This window comes from Grampus griseus (genome assembly GCF_964374135.1).
Source record: "Grampus griseus genome assembly, chromosome: 2".
Taxonomy (NCBI): Eukaryota; Metazoa; Chordata; class Mammalia; order Artiodactyla; family Delphinidae; genus Grampus; species Grampus griseus.
Genome location: NC_139018.1, coordinates 48,156,530 through 48,177,642, shown reverse-complemented (window position 1 = coordinate 48,177,642; position 21,113 = coordinate 48,156,530). Strand labels below are relative to the sequence as shown.

At 42.3% G+C, this 21,113-nt stretch overlaps 1 protein-coding gene across 1 annotated transcript; it reads left to right on the top strand.

The window, feature by feature from the left end:
• Window positions 1-10,271: 10,271 nt before the first annotated feature.
• PTGER2 (prostaglandin E receptor 2) lies at window positions 10,272-20,832 on the top strand (the record flags this gene model as incomplete). Its single annotated transcript, XM_082648983.1, has 2 exons — window positions 10,272-11,114; window positions 20,330-20,832. 2 exons carry the CDS (start codon window positions 10,272-10,274, stop codon window positions 20,549-20,551), a joined length of 1,065 nt encoding a protein of 354 aa, XP_082505109.1. The 3' UTR covers window positions 20,552-20,832.
• Between the last annotated feature and the right edge of the window lie 281 nt (window positions 20,833-21,113).

Sequence of the window (21,113 nt, the reverse complement as noted above, 5' to 3'; positions counted from 1 at the left end):
ATAGAGGTAAAGTAACTTGCCTAAGGACAGAACTAAAAATTTGAAATCAATGCAATCTGACTCTAGAATCCATTCTCTTAAAACTCTATTGCACTACCTCAGAATATATGTGCCTCAATAAATTGTTGTTAAGTAAATAAATAAGTGGATTATAGATTTCTAGAAATGGAATTTCACATGCACATTTTAAAGCCTTTAATACATATTTCACTTACAAGGTATTCATTACACTTTTAAGTTTCTTAAAAAGTATAGAAAAATTTACATATAAAATTATCACAACTGGCTTCCCTGGTGGCACAGTGGTTGAGAGTCCGCCTGCCGATGCAAGGGACACAGGTTCGTGCCCCTGTCCGGGAAGATCCCACATGCTGCGGAGCAGCTAGGCCCGTGAGCCATACCTGCTGAGCCTGAGCGTCCGGAGCCTGTGCTCCACAACGGGAGAGGCCACAACAGTGAGAGGCCCACGTACCGCAAAAAAAAAAAAAAAAAAAAATCACAACTATGGGGGAAAAAGATCTGTATAGAAGAAAAATTGAAACAAACACAATAGAATTTTTTTTAACTTTATTTTTTAATACAGCAGGTTCTTATTAGTCATCCATTTTATACACATCAGTGTATACATGTCAATCCCAATCTCCCAATTCAACACACCACCCCCACGGCCCTGCCACTTTACCCCTTGGTGTCCATACGTTTGTTCTCTACATCTGTGTCTCAATTTCTGCCCTGAAAACCTTCATCTGTACCATTTTTCTACGTTCCACATATACATGTTAATATACGATATTTGTTTTTCTCTTTCTGACTTACTTCCACTCTGTATGACAGACTCTAGATCCATCCACGACTCTACAAATGACTCAATTTCATTCCTTTTTGTGGCTGAGTAATATTCCATTGATCTTTGTTTCTGTTTTTGTGCCAGTACCATATTGTCTTGATTACTGTAGCTTTGTAGTATAGTCTGAAGTCAGGGAGTCTGATTCCTGCAGCTCCATTTTTTTCCCTCAAGACTGCTTTGGCTATTCGGGGTCTTTTGTGTCTCCATACATATTTTAAGATTTTTTGTTATAGTTCTGTAAAAAATGCCACGGTAATTTGATAGGGATTGCATTGAATCTGTAGGTTGCTTTGGGTAGTATAGTCATTTTCACAGTGTTGATTCTTCCCATCCAAGAGCATGATATATCTCTCCATCTGTTGGTATGATCTTTAATTTCTTTCATCAGTGTCTTATAGTTTTCTGCATACAGGTCTTTTGTCTCCCTAGGTAGGTTTATTCCTAGGTATTTTATTCTTTTTGTTGCAATGGTAAATGGGAGTGTTTCCTTAATTTCTCTTTCAGATTTTTCATCATTAGTGTATAGGAATGCAAGAGATTTCTGTGCATTAATTTTGTATCCTGCAACTTTGCCAGATTCCTTGATTAGCTCTAGTACTTTTCTGATGGCATCTTTAGGATTTTCTATGTATAGTATCATGTCATCTGCAAACACTGACAGTTTTACTTCTTCTTTTACAATTTGTATTCCTTTTATTTCTTTTTCTTCTCTGATTGCCATGGGTAGGACTTGAAAACTATGTTGAATAACAGTGGTGAGAGCGGACATCCTTGTCTTGTTCCTGATCTTAGAGGAAATGCTTTCAGTTTTTCACCATTGAGAATGATGTTTGCTGTGGGTTTGTTGTATATGGCCTTTATTATGTTGAGGTAGGTTCCCTCTATGCCCACTTTCTTTCTGGAGAGTTTTTTTTTTTATCATAAATGGTGTTGAATTTTGTCAAAAGCTTTTTCTGCATCTATTGAGATGATCATATTGTTTTTATTCTTCAGTTTGCTAATATGGTGTATCACATGGATTGATTTGAGTATATTGAAGAATCCTTGCATTCCTGGGATAAATCCCAATTGATCATGGTGTATGATCCTTTTAATGTGTTGTTGAATTCTGTTTGCTAGTATTTTATTGAGGATTCTTGCATCTATATTCATCAGTGATATTGGTCTGTAATTTCTTTTTTTGTAGTATATTTGTCTGGTTTTGGTATCAGGGTGATGGTGGCCTCATAGAATGAGTTTGGGAGTGTTCCTTCCTCTGCAATTTTTTGGAAGAGCTTGAGAAGGATGGGTGTTAGCTCGTCTCTAATTTCTTCCTGGTTCAGTCTTGGAAGGTTATACCTTTCTAAGAATTTGTCCATTTCTTCCAGGTTGTCCATTTTATTGGCATAGAGTTGCTTGTAGTTGTATCTTAGGATGCTTTGTATTTCTGCAGTGTCTGTTGTAACTTCTCCTTTTTCATTTCTCATTGTATTGATTTGAGTCCTCTCCCTCTTTTTCTTGATGAGTCTGGCTAATGGTTTATCAATTTTGTTAATCTTCTCAAAGAACCAGCTTTTAGTTTTATTGATCTTTGCTATTGTTTTCTTTGTTGCTATTTCATTTATTCCTGTTCTATTCTTTATGATTTCTTTCCTTCTGCTAACTTTGGGTTTTTCTTGTTTTTCTTTATCTAGTTCCTTTTATTGTAAGGTTAGATTGTTTATTTGAGGTTTTTCTTGTTTCTTGAGGTAGACTTGTATAGCTATAAACTTTCCTCTTAGAACTGCTTTTGCTGCATCCCATAGGTTTTGGATCATCGTGTTTTCATTGTCATTTTTCTGTAGGTATTTTTTAATTTCCTCTTTGATTTCTTCAGTGATCTCTTGCTTATTGAGTAATGTATTGTTTAGCCTCTATGTATTTGTGTTTTTTTACGTTTTTTTCTCTGTAATTGATTTCTAATCTCATAGTGTTGTGATCAGAAATGATGCTTGATATGATTTCAATTTTCTTAAATTTACTGATGCTTGATTTGTGACCCAAGATGTGATCTATCCTGGAGAATCTCCCGTGCACACTTGAGAAGAAATTGTAATCTGTTGGTTTTGGATGGAATGTCCTATACTTATCAATTAAATCTGTCTGGTCTATAGTGTCATTAAAGCTTGTGTTCCCTTATTAATTTTCTGTTTGGATGAAATGTCCCTTGGTGTAAGTCAGGTGTTAAAGTCCCCCACTATTATTGTGTTACTGTCAATTTCCTCTTTTATAGCTGTCAGCAGTTGCCTTATGTATTGAGGCGCTCCTATGTTGAGTGCATATATATTTATAATTGTTATATCTTCTTCTGGGATTCATCCCTTGATCATTTTGTAGTGTCCTTCCTTGTCTCTTGTAACATTATTTATTTTAAAGCCTATTTTATCTGATATGAGTATTGCTACTCCAGCTTTCTTTTGATTTCCATTTGCATGGAATATCTTTTTCTGTCCCCTCACTTTCAGTCTGAAGTGGGTCTCTTGTAGAGAGCATATAGATGGGTCTTGTTTTTGTATCCATTCAGCAAGCCTGTGTCTTTTGGTTGGAGCATTTAATCCATTCCCGTTTAAGGTAATTATCGATATGTATGTTCCTATGACCATTTTCTTAATTGTTTTGGGTTTGTTTTTGTAGGTCCTTTTCTTCTTTTGTGTTTCCCACTTAGAGAAGTTCCTTTAGCGTTTGTTGTAGAGCTGGTTTGGTGGTGCTGAATTCTCTTAGCTTTTGCTTGTCTGTAAAGCTTTTGATCTCTCCATCAAATCTGAATGAGAACCTTGCTGGGTAGAGTAATCTTGGTTGTAGGTTCTTCCCTTTCATCCCTTTAAGTATATCATGCCACTCCCTTCTAGCTTGTAGAGTTTCTGCTGAGAAATCAGCTGTTAACCTTATGGGAGTTCCCTTGTATGTTATTTGTCATTTTTCCCTTGCTGCTTTCAATAATTTTTTTTTGTCTTTAATTTTTGCCAATTTGGTTACTAAGTGTCTCAGCGTGTTTCTCCTTGGGTTTATCCTGTATGGGACTCTCTGCACTTCCTGGACTTGGGTGGCTATTTCCTTTCCCATGTTAGGGAAGTTTTCGACTATAATCTCTTCAAATATTTTCTCGGGTCCTTTCTCTCTCTCTTCTCCTTCTGGGGCCCCTATAATGTGAGTGTTGTTGCGTTTAGTGTTATCCCAGAGGTCTTAGGCTGTCTTCATTTCTTTTCATCCTTTATTCTGTTCCACAGCAGTGAATCCCACCATTTTGTCTTCCAAGTCACTTATCCATTCTTCTGCCTCAGTTATTCTGCTATTGATTCCTTCTAGTGTAGTTTTCATTTCAGTTACTGTATTGTTCATCTCTGTTTGTTTGTTCTTTAATTCTTCTAGACCTTTGTTAAATATTTCTTGCATCTTCTCAATATTTGCCTCCATTCTTTTTCCAGGGTCCTGGATCATCTTCACTATCATTATTCTGAACTCTTTTTCTGGAAGTTTGCCTATCTCCACTTCGTTTAGTTGTTTTTCTGGGGTTTTATCTTGTTCCTTCATCTGGTACAAAGCCCTCTGCCTTTTCACCATGTCTATCTTTCTGTAATGTGGTTTTTGTTCTGCAACCTGCAGGATTGTAGTTCTTGCTTCTGCTGTCTGCTCTCTGGTGGATGAGGCTATCTAAGAGGCTTGTGCAAGTTTCCTGATGGGAAGAACTTGTGGTAGATAGAGCTGACTGTTGCTCTGGTGGGCAGAGCTCAGTAAATCTTTAATCTGCTTGTCTGATTATGGGTGGTGCTGGGTTCCCTCCCTGTTGGTTTTTTTGGCCTGAGGCAACCCAACACTGGTGCCTACCTGGGCTCTTTGGTGGCGCTAATGGCGGAATCTGGGAGGGCTCACGCCAAGGAGTAATTCCCAGAACTTCTGCTGCCAGTGTCCTTGTCGCCACGGTGAGACATAGCCACCCCCTGCCTCTGCAGGAGAACCTCCAACACTAGCTAGTAGGTCTGGTTCAGTCTCCTATGGGGTCTCTGCTCCTTCCTCTGGGTCCCGATGCGCACACTACTTTGTGTGTGCCCACCAAGAGTGGAGTCTCTGTTTCCCCCAGTCCTGTGGAAGTCCTGCAATCAAATACCACTAGCCTTCAAAGTCTGATTCTCTAGGAATTCCTTCTCCCGTTGCCAGACCCCCAGGTTGGGAAGCCTGATGTGGGGCTCAGAACCTTTACTCCAGTAGGTGGACTTCTGTGGTATAAGTGTTCTCCAGTCTGTGAGTCACCCACCCAGCAGTTACGGGATTTGATTTTATTGTGATTGCCCCTCCTACCATCTCAGTGTGGCTTCTTCTTTGTCTTTGGTTGTGGGGTATCCTTTTTGGTGAGTTCCAGTGTCTTCCTGTCGATGATTGTTCAGCAGTTAGTTGTGATTCTGGTGTTCTCGCAAGAGGGAATGAGAGCACGTCCTTCTACTCTGCCATCTTGAACCAATCCCACAACAGAATATTAAGAGTGGCCATTTTTGATGGATACACTCATAGGTGACTTTTTTTCTTCTATTTTTCCAAAATTTCTATAATGAGTTGTTACTTTATATAAAGAAATTGAATAACCATAGCCTTACTTTTGTGTTATATGTGCTTTTCCACCTTACAGTTGGTTCTGTTCTTAGACACAGAGCTTTCTGGTAAAAGGGAATGTCATGATTATATTAGTCTCTTTTTCCTCTATCAATCTTAGAAAGGAAATTAGGATCACAGGTAATTTGCCTTCCTAGCATTATTGGAGTTACTCTTTTGAGCTAAGCCATTGTGCTAATAAGCCGTGTTGTGGGTTTACCTTTATGTTATTTCCTGTCTGAGGACAAGAGAACCATATTAACTTATGAGTTTTTGCTTGTTTGTTTGTTTGTTTTTGCCCAGTACTTCCTGATACTCCAGACCTTTCTCCCTGCTTTTAGCAGTAGCTAGGGCATTCTATGCTGACTGCCTCAGAGAAAGGACAATACAGCAGAACATAGGCATCAATTCTTTTTTTAACATCTTTATTGGAGTATAATTGCTTTACAATGGTGTGTTAGTTTCTGCTAACGTGAATCAGCTATACATATACATATATTCCCATGTCCCCTCCCTCTTGTGTCTCCCTCCCACCCTCCCTATCCCACCCCTTTAGGTGGTCACAAAGCACGGAGCTGATCTCCCTGTGCTATGTGGCTGCTTCCCACTAGCTATCTATTTTACATTTGGTAGTGTATATGTCAATGCTACTGTCTCACTTCGTCCCAGCTTACCCTTCCCCCTCCCCGTGTCCTCAAGTCCATTCTCTACGTCTGCATCTTTATTCCTGTCCTGCCCTTAGGTTCTTCAGAACCATTTTTTTTTTTTTTAGATTCCATATATATGTGTTAGCATATGGTATTTGTTTTTCTCTTTCTGACTTACTACATTCTGTAAGACTTTATGTCCATCCACCTCACTACAAGTAACTCAATTTCATTTCCTTTTATGACTAATATTCCATTGTATATATGTGCTACATCTTCTTTATCCATTCATCTGTCGATGGACACTTAGGTTGCTTCCATGTCCTATTGTAAATAGTGCTGCAATGAACATTGTGGTACATGACTCTTTTTGAATTATGGTTTTCTCAGGGTATGTGCCCAGTAGTGGGATTGCTGAATCATATGATAGTTCTATTTTTAGTTTAAGGAACCTCCATACTGTTCTCCGTAGTTGCTGTATCAATTTACATTCCCTTTTCTCCACACCCTCTCCAGCATTTATTGTTTGTAGACTTTCTGATGATGGCACAGGCATCAATTCTTAGCTTATGACTTTTGAATGATAAGACCAGATCAGAGGAGATAAGGAAGAGCAAAGTTTCACCACTTCTCCCCCAGTAGTTCCACAGTCTGTGAAGGAGGGACGGTGAAGTTTAAGAGAACTGGGAGAGCTTAGATGTTAACACAGGGGTTTCCTAGATAAGGTTGCTCTGTACCCCCAAATCTCAGGGAGCTTTGAGGGATCTGAGAGCATAGGAAACCCATGTTTCACTTCTTGGGTAGAAACAGGGCAAGCAGCAGGAAACGAGAGTTCTCTAAGCCTTATGTAGTATGGAAAAAGTGAGAATATTTCCCAGGAGCACAAAAGTCATGATGACATGAAAAGAAAGGTGACCAGATGTGATTTTAGTCTTCAAGTTCACTCTTATTCTGCCAACTGCAAGCTGCTGTAACTTTTAGTTTAGAATTTCCATTTAGTTCTTTTTTATAGTTTCCATTTCTTTACTAAGATTCTCTACCTGCCCACTCACAATTTCCTGTAGTGTTGTGAACAAACCTTGTAGTTAGTTTCTATTGACTGCTTTTCCTGTTTGTTTTTGACCCTTTGGTTGACTTTTTGCTACCACTTTTGCCACCTGGTGATGATAGTGTCAGAACTGAGTTAAGCAACAACGCTAACACATACCAAGAGTCTGTTGTCAAAGCAATCACTTCAAGTGGGGCAGGGCACCATCTCATTAGAAATGGTGCCTAATGTGTGATGATTTCCAATCTTCAAATAAGGACAGTTACAATAGCCTTGTGAAAACTGTAAGGATAGCATCTCCAGTCTTCTTGATCAGTCTCAAGAAACCAACAAGACTTTCCCACTCATTAAGGAGTAGAACTGGAAGAGAACTGAAAACATTAGCATTTAACCCCCTGCCTTCTACCAAGTAGAAAAGAGTCCTCCAATGATTAATTTTTTTCTAAGTAAAAAGCAGCTTCCTTGCATTTCCTGATATAAAGATAATACATACTTGTAGAAAAATCCACCAAGACAGAAAGACATAAAGAATAAAGTACTACCAGAGAAATTACCATTAATATTTTGCTGAACATCCTTCCAGATGCTGCTCTGTGCAAATACTTATGAATATAATTTTATTTATGAATGGAATAATATACATACTTTTAACTCAAGTGGTAGAGATCATTATCAGTAAATACAGATATACATCTTCCTTTTTAATGACTGTATACTGTGTTATATAGGTGTACCAAAATTTATTAAACCAGTCCTCAATGGTAGGACATTTAGTTCTAGATTCTTGCAATGATGAACATTATTTCTGCTTTCTCTGTGTATGTGTAACATCTTTGTGTACTTGTCAGATTATGTCTCCTTGAGGCAGTATATTTCTATAACACTATTTCTGGGCTGAAGCATATTCAACCGACTTGACTCCTGGACCTATGGGGCAGTGTGGTGACTTTGTAGTATGTCAACTCAGCTAAGCAGGATTTATCTTCCAGAATCTTGCATGGTTTCAGTGTTGCATGAGCTCTGGAAGGCAACAGTGAGGCAGTGGCGGTGGTTTTCACGCTCTGAAGGACAGGGCAGGGCTCCAGGTGTGGTGGTAACTCTAGCACATTGTAGCTGATCTGCTGGCTCCCCTTGCTGGCATGAGGCAGCACCCAGCTCCTGCCAGATCTTCAGCTCCTTCAGGTCCTAAGCCAAGTGCATGTGCAGCTCCATGAAGGGTGCCAGCTTCTCCTGCAGTATATCTGCATCATCAAAGTTGGAAGTAATGAGAGACACACGCAGGTGCAGTCTGTCTTTGAAGATTACGGTTGTTCGTGAATTCCAGTTTGTCCCCACAAGTTTTAAGTCTGTTCTTGCTCTCATCATGTCCAGCTTTCTATCCTGACTGCCTCTGGCTGATCTATGGTGATTTCAGGTTCAACACTAGAACCAGAGACAGCAAACAGCCTTGCATAGACTCCCCCACCTTCTCCCGCCAACATGTAAGGTCCAAAGCAGCCCTGTCCAATAGAACTTCTGTGATGACGTGGTTCTGTTTCTCTGGTTGAATCCTGCTGACCAGTGGGGAACAGAATGTAGACAGAAAGCCAGCATGCTAGGAATGGCAGGCCGGAGGAACGAGTCCTGGAGGTACACCAGCCTGCCACCACTGACATTCTTACATGAGGAAAATAAACCCCCTGTGAGCTTGCGCTGTTGGGAATCCCATCCCCAACCTAATTCCCAAGCCAGAATCATCAAAGTGAGCTAAAATAGTCATAGACTGCAAGCAGGCTTCAGGAAGGGGGGGTGCTCTTCAGCAGGCAATCCTTCTGAAGGCAATCCTCTCAGAGGATGACTTCCCACACCCCCTTTCCAGTTCCCTTTGCAGATCCTTCCCCAAGTGAGTATGACCTTCCTTACAAAATATAAGTACCCATGTTGTCTGTCAAACTGGGTTTTTTGTTTTAAACATCAGCCCATTTTCATGACTCTGCATATGTGACAATGGGTAGTAAGAAACCATTTTTGTCAGCTCCAGTCTCTGAAACTGGCCACTTACCAATTCAACTTTACCAGGAACGGTTCTTTCCAGATGGGTCCTGAACGGTTAACTGAACATGAAAAACATGTATGGCTGAACATTTTCTTTGGCGGCTGAGCTAGAGTAGAGAACAATGTGCAGTGGTTTCAAGCTGTGCCCACAAACACAATTCTACACAATCACAAGGAACATTTCTTTTTTTTTTTTTAATGGTTATTTTAAACAAGTGGTTATCCGTTATGGTGTTGACATAAGAAAAGGCGAAATGCTGGGAACCGAATCAAAACGACAGTGCAACAGGCAGCTTGGTGTGAGCGTGTTTTGGTTCCTTGAATGCACAGGCTTGCTTTTCACTTCCTCCTAACTCTGGACCCGCCTTCTTGGTGTGTTTTCCTGAAAATGCTTTTAAAAAGAAAAGAAAAAGAACATATCGGTCTTACTGCAAGCCGTCTTTGGTGTCTGTTGTTCCCTTCTTTTTCACGTCTCACGGAACTCACTAACTTCTCTACTGTTTAGTGAGTCGCTTAGCTCTCCCCGGCGTTGCCCGCCTTCTGTAAATCCTGCGCAGACCCCGCCAGTGCCCCGCACTCCCTCCCAGCCCTCTACCAGGGCTAAACTCTTCCCAGCGGTGGTCAGGCAGCCTGCGGACATCCAGCAAGCCGAGCAGCGGAGAACGAGGACCGCTGCTCCCACCGTCCACCCTCTCGCCTCGCCCAGCGCGCACTCCGCCCCCGCGCTCCGGAGAGACTTGCAGTGTGACGCGCCCACCTCCCTTCGGCTCGCGGGCTCTCGCTCTGGGACAGCCGCCACCCCCGGGAGACGTGGAAGCGGCGGCGGCGGCGGCGGCGGCGGCTCCCTGGGCGCGGGCCGGCCCAGGAGCGTGGAGCGCCGCATGGATGCGGCAGCAGAGCGGCTTCTCCGCGAGCCTTGGGAGACCCGGGCAGAGCCCGCCCTCTATGCGCGCTGGGGGCCGGCAGGGGGCTCTGGATTTCGGTCCCTCCCCTTTCCCTGGGTGTCTCGGAGCACTCCGGCTCTCAGACCCTCCTCCAGCCAGGTGCAGGCCGGCGGGAGAGGAGGACGCATCTCTTCTTCCGGCGCCCCACCATGGGCAATACCTCCAATGACTCCTGGCCAGAGAACTGCGATACTCGACAGTGGCTCCCCTCCGGCGAAAGCCCAGCCATCAGCTCCGTGATGTTCTCGGCCGGGGTGCTGGGGAACCTCATCGCGCTGGCGCTGCTGGTGCGCCGCTGGCTGGGGGACTCGGGGCGCAGCGCCGGCCGCGGGAACTCCATCTCGCTGTTCCACGTGCTGGTGACAGAGTTGGTGTTCACCGATCTGCTCGGGACCTGCCTCATCAGCCCTGTGGTGCTGGCTTCGTATGCGCGGAACCAGACCCTGGTGGCCCTGGAGCCCCAGAGGCGCGTGTGCACCTACTTTGCCTTCTCCATGACCTTCTTCAGCCTGGCCACCATGCTCATGCTCTTCGCCATGGCCCTGGAGCGCTACCTAGCCATCGGACACCCCTACTTCTACCAGCGCTGGGTCACATGCCGTGGTGGCCTGGCTGTGCTGCCCGCCATCTACACAGTCTCCCTGCTCTTTTGCTCCCTGCCGCTGCTGGACCACCGGCAGTACGCCCAGTACTGCCCTGGGACGTGGTGCTTCATCGGGCATGAGCAGACCACGTACCTGCGGCTTTACGCCACCTTGCTGCTACTGCTCATCATCGCAGTGCTCGCCTGCAACTTCAGTGTCATCCTCAACCTCATCCACATGCATCGCCGGGGCAGGAGAAGCCGCTCCGGACCCTCCTTGGGCAGCAGCCGGGGCGGCCCTGGCAGCCACAGGAAAGGGGAAAGGGTATCCATGGCGGAGGAGACGGACCATCTCATTCTCCTGGCTATCATGACCATCACCTTCGCCGTCTGCTCCTTGCCTTTCACGGTGAGTCGCTCCCTTCATTTCCACAGAGGAACCGGGCAGCCTTCTCACACTCTCCCCTCTTACTCCCACCCTTTCCACCACCACACACATTTTGCAACTTGTAAAATTATGGCCTCATTTGTAAAGGGTCTATAGCCTTCCCCTCTCACTTCTCACCTTTGCCCCACTTCCTACTTCCCTAACCCCAGCAAACGGGCATCTCTATGCTACTGCTTCTCATTTACCAACACAGTCCCCCTGAAAGGGAGTCCTGGCTCTCCACTAAGCCAGCGCAGACTGCCACCCTAGAGCCCAAAGCCACTGTACAAGGCCAGTCTGGCTTAGTACCTGACGAAGAAGCAGCCCCTTCCACCTTTGGGTAGTTGTCAGTTACAACCTGACTTCCCTGAGCTGTAGTTCGCCTCCCGGTGCCCCCCATCCACTGGTGCTAGTTCTCCAGGCTCTGCCTTCTGTTTCTCCCAGAGCAAAATGTAATACTCAACCCATAGCCTTCCATTGAGAATGGTCCCAGGTGAGAAGGGTCCATGTTGCCAGAAGTCCAGAGCATTCATTGTCTTAAAAGTTCAACAAAACCTAGCTTACAGATTTCCCAAACTACATATTGGGAGTATAACTCTTTGTTGCCATGAAAGTTCATAATATGTTCATAATGATAATTAGAGGAAAGGCTGCTTGCTTGGAGGAACCCCTTGCCTAGGTTCTGGGCTGGGTGCTGCCCTGGTTGGGGGCAACATCAGTGGTTAGTTCCATGATGCTGTGAGTTTGAGCCTCCTAAGGTGTAATGTGGGTAGCAGAGCCTGGGATGTATCCGAGCATGTGCTGGCCTCTTACAGAGAAATGAGAGCTCAGTTTTAGCAGCTCCGCTTCCTAATCTTCAGAAGCACAAGACTGACCCTACAGGGAATAAACAGTTGGCAGTGACTCTCACCTGACACAGTCTTGGAGAAAAGAAAAAGATAAATGATGCTGCCATTGGTCAGTGTGACCTGTAGAAGCTGAAGACGTCACTTTATCCTACTTCCCGCCTCCCTCACTGCTTTAGATTATCTTCATAAACTCATCCATAGGGGTGGGAGAGGACACAGGATCCTAAAAGCCTAGATATGACCCTCCCACATACACAAATTAACTCCCTTTCTTACCTATGTTCTCTCCTGCCTGGTCCCCACTGTCCTCACACTTCTGCCCCATCTTCTGTCAGGGTAGAAGCTGCTCTGAATCAATAAGTTACACTTTGAGAGGAATGAGATGGAGTACGTAAAAGATGCCCTTTTATAAAATGAAGTAGGATGTGGGAGGCTGCATCTCCCATTCACCCTGAGCTGGGGAGTTTGCAACAGAAATGCTGTGAGGTAGAAACCAACATGGCTTCCACAAGTTTGTTTTGTTTTACTGGTAGAACTGGTAGAACTACATTAGGAGCTAAATTAACTTTTTGGCGTTGGGACTAGGATGCAGAACATACATGTATCTGTGAGAGAAAGCATTTCAAGTTCCACTAAACAACTTAGAATTTAACATGAGAGACATAAACCATTTGTGAATTGGGGGGTACCTGTTTTGGACTGGTGGGAATCAGGATGTCAGTCCTTAGAGTTTTATCTATCATTTGTGAGTGTGTACGTATAAAAATACCTTCCACTCTCAGCTACTTAAAATAGCTTGGGAACAGGCTCAGAGGTGACCACACACTTGTGAAAAGGATTGTTATTCCCTTTGAGGAGGAGAGCAGGAGGAAAAGGTCTCCCCCTTGATCATGACTGACCCGCAGCATAAACTGTATTTTTTTAAATAAAGGCAGTTGATTTTCAATAGGTTCCCCAGTTTTCAAGTAAATTTGCCTTTTGCCATGAGAATTCCATCATTACCATATGTTGATTTTCAGATACACACACGCAAACACACACACTCGTTTCCTTTACTATTAAGCCAGGGGCAACTCCAGAGTTGCCAAATGGAAGAACTAGAAGGCTGGTTAGAAAGGGTGGGGACGTAGGAAGTTTGCTTTGAAGCTGAGTTTTTATCTGAGTGCCTGTTTATGGCTTTGGGGGGCCAGATGTAGATTATGAGGAGGCTTAGCTCCTTCAAGCCACTCCTTGGCATTGACAGTATCAGCAAATATTATCTAGGGTCTCTTCTGCGTGTATGCATGGCAAAGAGTCCCAGACAAAGAGTGGGAAAAATGCCTAGTGTTAATGTAATCTAGAAAGTGGGCTACGCTGACTTCTTGCCTTGGGGCTAACATGACACATTTTCCAGATGAACTACAGATAACCCAGTAGGTGCAAAACAGATATTTGAACTGTACCCTAAATGGGAAGTACCAAGTCATCTCTCAATAGGGAAATTTACTTTGACCATTGACTAATTTTATTTTATCACTAGATTATTGATACTTGTCAGTATCTTTCATTTACACGGCACTTTAAGCATTATGAAATGCTACACTATCCAGAATTTAGTTACTTCTTGGAAGGCTTATCTGACAATTCAAATCTCAAAGCTACTGAATGGTGCATTACATTCTGCTATTTCAGAATGCTTGGCATGTGTCCCTGGGTGGTGCTTTTCCCCCATGTCCTTTTATTCTACTTGGCCCACACTAAAATTCTGGTCAGAAATGGCCTACACCAATCTCCCGCCCAAGGCAGGAATCATTTCCATATATCCTAACCCAGGCTCTGATAGAAAAGGCAAGGGCTCTGGTTGCCTTCAGTAATTCTCCTGTTCTTCTATAATAGCACACGCAGCCCAATAGAAATACAGCATGAACCACAAATGCAAGCCACATAAAAATTTCAAATTTTCTTGTAGCCACATGACAAAAAGTAAAAAGAAACAATTGAAATTAATTATTAGTAGATTTTATTTAACCCAGTATATCTAAAATATTATCGAGGCAAAATGTATCAATGTAAAATAATTATTAATGAACTATTCCAACTAATTTTCTTCCTGTGTCCCAGAAAATACTAGTAATCTACCCTGTCTCTGCCTCTTTCTAACTCGGGATAACAGAACTGCTTTCTGTGGCCCTCAAAGTGGGCCATGCCACCGGCCCAGCAAGGAGAGCTCACAGCTGTGTACCCAGTGGGACAACAGCCTAATCACTCCAGGAATGAGAAGAGGGGAGTGGGGAATTGAGGAAACCTGAACTGCTAAGGAATGTCAGCCATTGTCCCAAGGTGTGGGCAGGTTACAATTACTGCTTCCTCCAAGAATGCCAGCCTAGGACTTTCAAAGTTTGGGAATTGAAACTCAAAATATTAAATGCCCAGCACGCTGTATTGAAGTCAAGTTCAACTTCAAATGTCATTATTATCAACATCAAAATGGCTAACATTTTTTTTTAAACATCTTTATTGGAGTATAATTGCTTTACAATGGTGTGTTAGTTTCTGCTTTATAACAAAATGAATCAGCTATACATACACATATATCCCCATATCTCCTCCCTCTTGCGTCTCCCTCCCACCCTCCCTATCCCACCCCTCTAGGTGGTCACAAAGCACCGAGCTGATCTCCCTGTGCTATGCGGCTGCTTCCCACTAGCTATCTATTTTCCATTTGGTAGTGTATATATATGTCCATGCCACTCTCTCACTTTGTCCCAGCTTACCCTTCCCCCTCCCCGTGTCCTGAAGTCCGTTCTCCATGTTTGCGTCTTTATTCCTGTCCTGAATGGCTAACATTTTTGAGTGCTAATTTTTTACATACTTCAATCCATTATCTTCACAACAATCTGTCAAATAGGTAGCATTTTTACTCCCATTTTACAAATGAGGCAAATAACTTACCCTGGGTCCCGCAGCTAGTGAGTGAGCGCTGAAGCCAGGATTCAAAGCCAGGCAGCTTAAGCACAGAGCCTGTGCTTTTAATCACAATACTGTCGGAAAGTACTCATTTCAGGGGTAACATATGAGAAGATTAATCCAAGATTTATAAGAGAATTGTGAAGATGTTATAAATATCTTGCCCACTTTGTCTCTTAATTTCAACTTTTAGCTTTAAAAATACAATGGCAAAGACCTTTTTCTCCTTATCAGATCAAGAGGCCTGAGCTGGGGCCAAGGGTACAGTTTCTTTTTTCTTCTGCACTGACCTATGCATTAAAAGGCTGAGTCTGAGATTTTAGGAGATCGGCTAGTGTAAATGCGGGTCTAAATTAAGAAATAATCAGATTACCCCTCACATAAAATTTTCTGTTGGTACACATAAGATATAACTGATTTTTTTAAAAAGCATTATTTTGTCGATCCAATATAAAGTCATGCGTAGGACCAACAACATATTCCAAACTGTTTATGCACTAAAGGAATATTGCGTAAATTAATACATTCCTCATGTTAATCAGATATTGTCATCATTTCACAGTGATAAACAGAAACTTTCTTCCTGAAATGAAACAGGACACAGGAAATATATCAGACCTCCATTCTTGACTCAGATACTGTTTGTCTTTTAATTTCCAACCCATATCTAGCCGTTTTCTCACTACTTTACTAATAATTGTGAATAACTTCTGGTCATTTTAAACTGTTTTCCCCATGTCATTAGGATAAAGTGCTTATGCATTTTATTCAGTTCTAAAATTTCAAGAGTGAACCATTGACTCATTCTAAAATGTCTTCATCTTTAGAAATTCTTTAGGACTATAATTTCTAGGTTACTCTGATAAGTGGAAATCTGATCTTTGAAATACAGAGCAAACTCAAGAGTACTGGAGTTTCCCATTCATTCCTGGTACTCTTTATGTAAAATGTAACATGAATGGGGGTTGTAAAACTGATTTGAAATTTGTCAATTACATACATGCACAGTATCACAATTCTAGTAGGGATGAAAGAGAAATTCAGAAATCTCTGCATAACCAAAACAAACTTTGTCTGGTGATATTTTGAGTTAATATCCATGTACTACTGGAAGGCCCTTTATTATTCATACATCATCAATGATGTGTTTGGGGATTGTTGAAAGAGTTTTAACACACCTTACCTTTTAAGAGAAAGTTCTTCCATATGAGTGTTTTCACTTGACACCTTTTCCTTTGCCATTTGATATTATGAAATTGTGATTGTAAATAATGACATAATTACACTGATTTTTAAAAATTTAGACAGCAAGAACTATGGTCCTTTTCCCTAAAGAGAAGTGGTGCGTTATGTCTACACCCTTGGTCAAGGTGAACATCTCTGCCTGCCATCTAGCTGTGGAAAGCGTGGAAGAAAGAAAAGACCCAAAGAAAACCAAGTAGCTACTTAGATATAGCCATGGTTTTAAAATCTATAAACAGGAGAAATAATACCCATAAATCTTTGTGACACATTTGGAAAAAAGTCTCCTACAAACCCATAATCAGTCAGTGGTGAATTTCATGTGAGACTTTACGTCAGAGGCTTTTTACATAGATGGTGGCAGAGTGTGTAGTGGCTAAGAGGAAAGTCTGGGTCCTGCTACTATAATTGCATGGCTCCCCTCCTTACCTGCGGTGTGATTTGGGACAGGACAACTAATTGTCTGAGCCTTGATCTCCTCCTTACTAAAATGGGAGTAATAACACTTTACAGATTTGTATAAAGATTAAACACAACAAGACACAAATTGCTTAGCACCATGCCTGGCATACAGGTGTTCAGTAAATATTAGCTACTCTTTCCATAGGATTCCGTTTCCAAAGGAAAATCATTTGATATTAATGACCAGGAACTGAATTCTGGAAGCTCCGTGTCATTTGTTTGATTGGCCAGGCCTAAGTGGGTCTTTTGTTTTTAAGTGTGATAAATGAATCATTTTAAACTATTTCAATTTTGGGGTAAGGGTCTAAAGCAGTGGGTCTCAACTTTGCCTGCATATTAGGATCACCTGGGGGGCTTTAAAAGCCCTGACACCTGGGTTACAGCCCAGGCTAAGTAAATCAGAGTCTCTGAGAGAGGGAGCAAGCTATCAGAGTAGTTTTATTTCTTTATTTAAAATTTTTTTTCCATCAGAATATTTTTAATTATCCACAGGTGATTTCAGTGCACAGCCAAATACATTTCTCATTTACTCTAAAATTCTGAACCCACTATGTAGTCACATTAAAGGTAGGAAAGTAGCTGAAAGAAACGGTGCCAGGTCAGTGCCAAGATAAAGTTTTCCATGGAGGTGGCAAGGATTCTATGGAAGACAACAGAATACTAATTTTCCTCTGTGCCGCTTTCCAGGTATCACAACAAGCTCTGTATTCTTAGCAAAGCCCTATAGAGAGAGTCTGTCCTAAGGAATTAAAACTCACTAGGCTGGTTTACATTAGTCCTTGGTATTTTTCTCATAGCAGATTTACTTGTAGTATGTGCAAAAGCATGTATAAATTCTACCAGCCTCTGAAGCTGAAGTCCAGAATATCACCGAAACATTATTAATTAATTGACTTCTATCCATTGTGTCAGCCTTTAATTAAAATCCAGGATCAGCTGGAGGGAGAGGGAATGAGGAGTTAGTGTTTAATGGGTACAGAGTTTCAGTTTAGGAAGTTGTAAAAAGTTCTGGAGATGGATGGTGGTGATGGTTGCTGTTCCCCGTTCTTTTTATATCATGGTCAGTCAAGTGCAGCCACAAGAGGAGACAGGAGATGCTCCAGGAAACAGTTTATCAAACTCACAGGTCAAAAACAGGAAGCACTGCGTAACGTGCCGGGCCACATGAGGAAGTACCAGTGCAGGTCAGGAGGAAAAAGAAGCAGGAGCTGGGGAGAGCCTGTGCCACGGACTTTACTGGAGTTTCTGAGGGAAAGACAAGGCAGAGTAGGGGAAACAGTTTAGGACTGGCTATTTTGAAGCATTTCGACAGGCTCTAAGCTATACGAGTAGCCCCTAGTCGCCCCGTACCAGGCCTTGGAATGATGAAAGCTGCCTCCTTGGGGTAAAGGGCCACACAGCGGAGCTCTGCATTGGTTAGTTTGCATATCAAGCGATTGCTTCTGGGTAAGCCCTTGGCTATCTCTAAGCATTGGCTAGCCCTGGAAGGGGCAGTCTCTCCCCAGCCAGAAAGTTTTTATGATGTCAAAACATCACAATATACAGAAAATAAAAATACAAACAGTACAGTTGCACAACAATGTGAATGTACTTAATGACACTTGAAAATGGTTAAAATGGTAAATTCTATTCTATGTATTATCTAAATTAAAAAGAAAAAACCCAGGGTCCACAAGATTGAAAATGGTGAACTCTAGACAAAAGCCAAGAACGGAAGGAAAAAAAATGGAGAGGTAGAAGACAAAACTTACATCAAGAACTTCAAGGTTCTCTGAAGTATGTCTCTTTTCCAAGCATAAAAGAGGAAATTATCTCTACAACATATTGGCCAGCTCCTAAAATGCAAATTTTAAGCATTTCTAAAAATTACTCAGCATAGTGGATGAAAAGGAAAGGAAACAAATAGTACAGAATTGCTTCATCCTCTAAAACCATTTTTCACTTCTCATTGGTCTGTCACACTCTAAAGAGATCAGGAACTATGGTTTGGGTTATTTGCCACAGAAAACCTGACTCATCTTCATGTGTGACCCATGACACTAGAGGCTGAGCCCTCTCTACATGGCCCACTAGACAATCCAGTATTATATTCTTTGGCAAAATTAGATCTAAACTCAGCTACAGACTTTTTCTACAACAGAATGCTCAGTTTGTGTGTGTGTGTGTGTGTGTGTGTGTGTGTGTGTGGTGACTAATATATTTTAATCTATCGGGTTTATGTACACTATTATCCTGAATTCCTAAACTTCAAAATCGCTCCTTAAATACACCATATAAGTACTATCAATTTCTCATTCAAAATAGTTTAGCTGACAAGAAAAGTATTGCTCCCTTGCATATCCCCACCTAACTTTCCTCTTCTCTGTATACTCAGGGACATCCACCATCAGTTCTTTCTTTCTTTTTTTCCTTTACTCATCTGCCAAGTCTTTTCTCCATTCCCTTAAGCCAAGATTCTCTGGCATAAACACCTATGGCTGCCAAACCTTCCTGATACTGTCCTAACATAAGCAACCCGAAGATGACTACTCTTCTCCCTCCCTGCAATTTGCTTTGTATATCCAGTTGCCAGATGCCTGCAGAGTAAGTAGTGCGGGGAAAAGGAAACAAACCATTCCTTCTTCTGGCAAGGGAGAGTGGAGGAAAGAAGGAATAGCTCTCTAACTCACCAGCTGCCTTTGGTAAGAAAGTCCCAGGAGCTCTATAAACAACTGGTTTCAAACGACTAGGTGTGATTTACATGTTTCTCTCTTTTCTGTAAGCCATGTGGAAATGTTTGATCTTTATCAAGCATGTACTGGTCCATTCTCTGCAATCTGACCAAAAAGTTGTGTTGTTCCCTAAATATCTAAGAAATCGGATGAGAGCTGGTATACTGCTTTGAGGACATTGGCCAATGCGTAAAGATGTGTCAGTGGCCAATGCGTAAAGATGTGTCAGTGGCCAATGCATAAAGACGTGTCAGCTTTCCGGTGTTTAGGACTTTGTTCTGAAGACCTTTGGTCTAACATAGGCAACCTGGATGTAGCACACAGTGAGCACTGCTCTGGTGTCAAGGGACTTGGAATTTGTGTCCTGAGTCGGCCACTAACCAGCCCTGGGAACTTGGGCAAGACCCTCACCTTCTCTGCACCGTGGTGTCCTCACTGGTAAAATGGAGATAATAAAGACTAACGTTGGGGGGACACTTATTAAGTGAGCAGTTTTCAGTAGCTGACCCGGATGATTTCCTCTCATCCTGCCAACAACTCCAAGAATAGGTGTTGTTATCGTTATCACCCATTTTAAAGATGCAGAAATGAAGGCACAAAGAGGTTAGTTTTCTTACTTATGGTCCCAAAGCTATCTGTGGAGCCAGGATTCAAACCCAGGCAGCCCAACGGCCAGAACACAGGCTCTGTTGTGTGCCCTCTCACTGAATTGTCGTAATGAAGCCAGATTCAGCTTTTGGAAGTAAATGCAACATGTTATTATTAACTCACTTCCTCATCTGTCAGAAAGAGACAATACTTATGTTTCAGAGTGTCTGTAAGGCATAAACATGTGCAAGAGGAGTGAGATTTTGCTACCTCTCTCTCACCACTACGACCACACACAAAACACGTTTTGCTTTTCAGTCTTAAGAAATTGCATATGGTCTAAGCCTGTCCACTGCTACAATGTAAAACTAACATCCTTTTCCCCTTTTGCTTCTTACAGATTTTTGCATATATGAATGAAACCTCTTCCCGGAAAGAAAAGTGGGACCTCCAAGCTCTTAGATTTTTATCAATTAATTCAATAATTGACCCTTGGGTCTTTGCCATCCTGAGGCCTCCTGTTCTGAGACTAATGCGTTCAGTCCTCTGTTGTCGGGTTTCATTAAGAACACAAGATGCAACACAAACTTCCTGTTCTGCACAGTCAAATGCCCGTAAATAGGTTGACCTTTGAGGATGGTAGTTAAGAAGTGCTTAGTGAGCCAGCATCTGGAAGATCATTTTGAAATGGTTCCTTGGAGAAATGGAGAAAAGTTAGTTTATACATACAATGAAGCTACCCTAATAAAACAGAGCAAACAAACATTTCAACAGTGGTTTGGGCTACAGACGTGCTGACAAGGCACTTCGTGGAAGGTATCAGAAGGCTCTATAAAACCTACCATCAAAGAGCACGTTCCATGGCCTTTAGAGGAACAACCAATTGCATTTAAGATCCAGTGCCTTTCGATTTAAGCTTTCCTGTTGAATGAGAAGCCATGTAGTTTTGTAATTTGTTTAAAACCCTAAATAGTTACTGTGTTTTCTATTTTAATCTTCTAGGCTAGTACCATTGTAAACATACAGTGTACAGTCAGACCAGATAAAACTTCTCACGTATTCTCTAGGGAGTGGATATGTGCAAGCAACCAAGCCCGGTGTCTTGTGATCGTCCTTTCTTTGGACAATGAATCTGAAAACCATAGGTACTTTGTACTGTATGTTTGTGTATGTGGGAGTGCTCT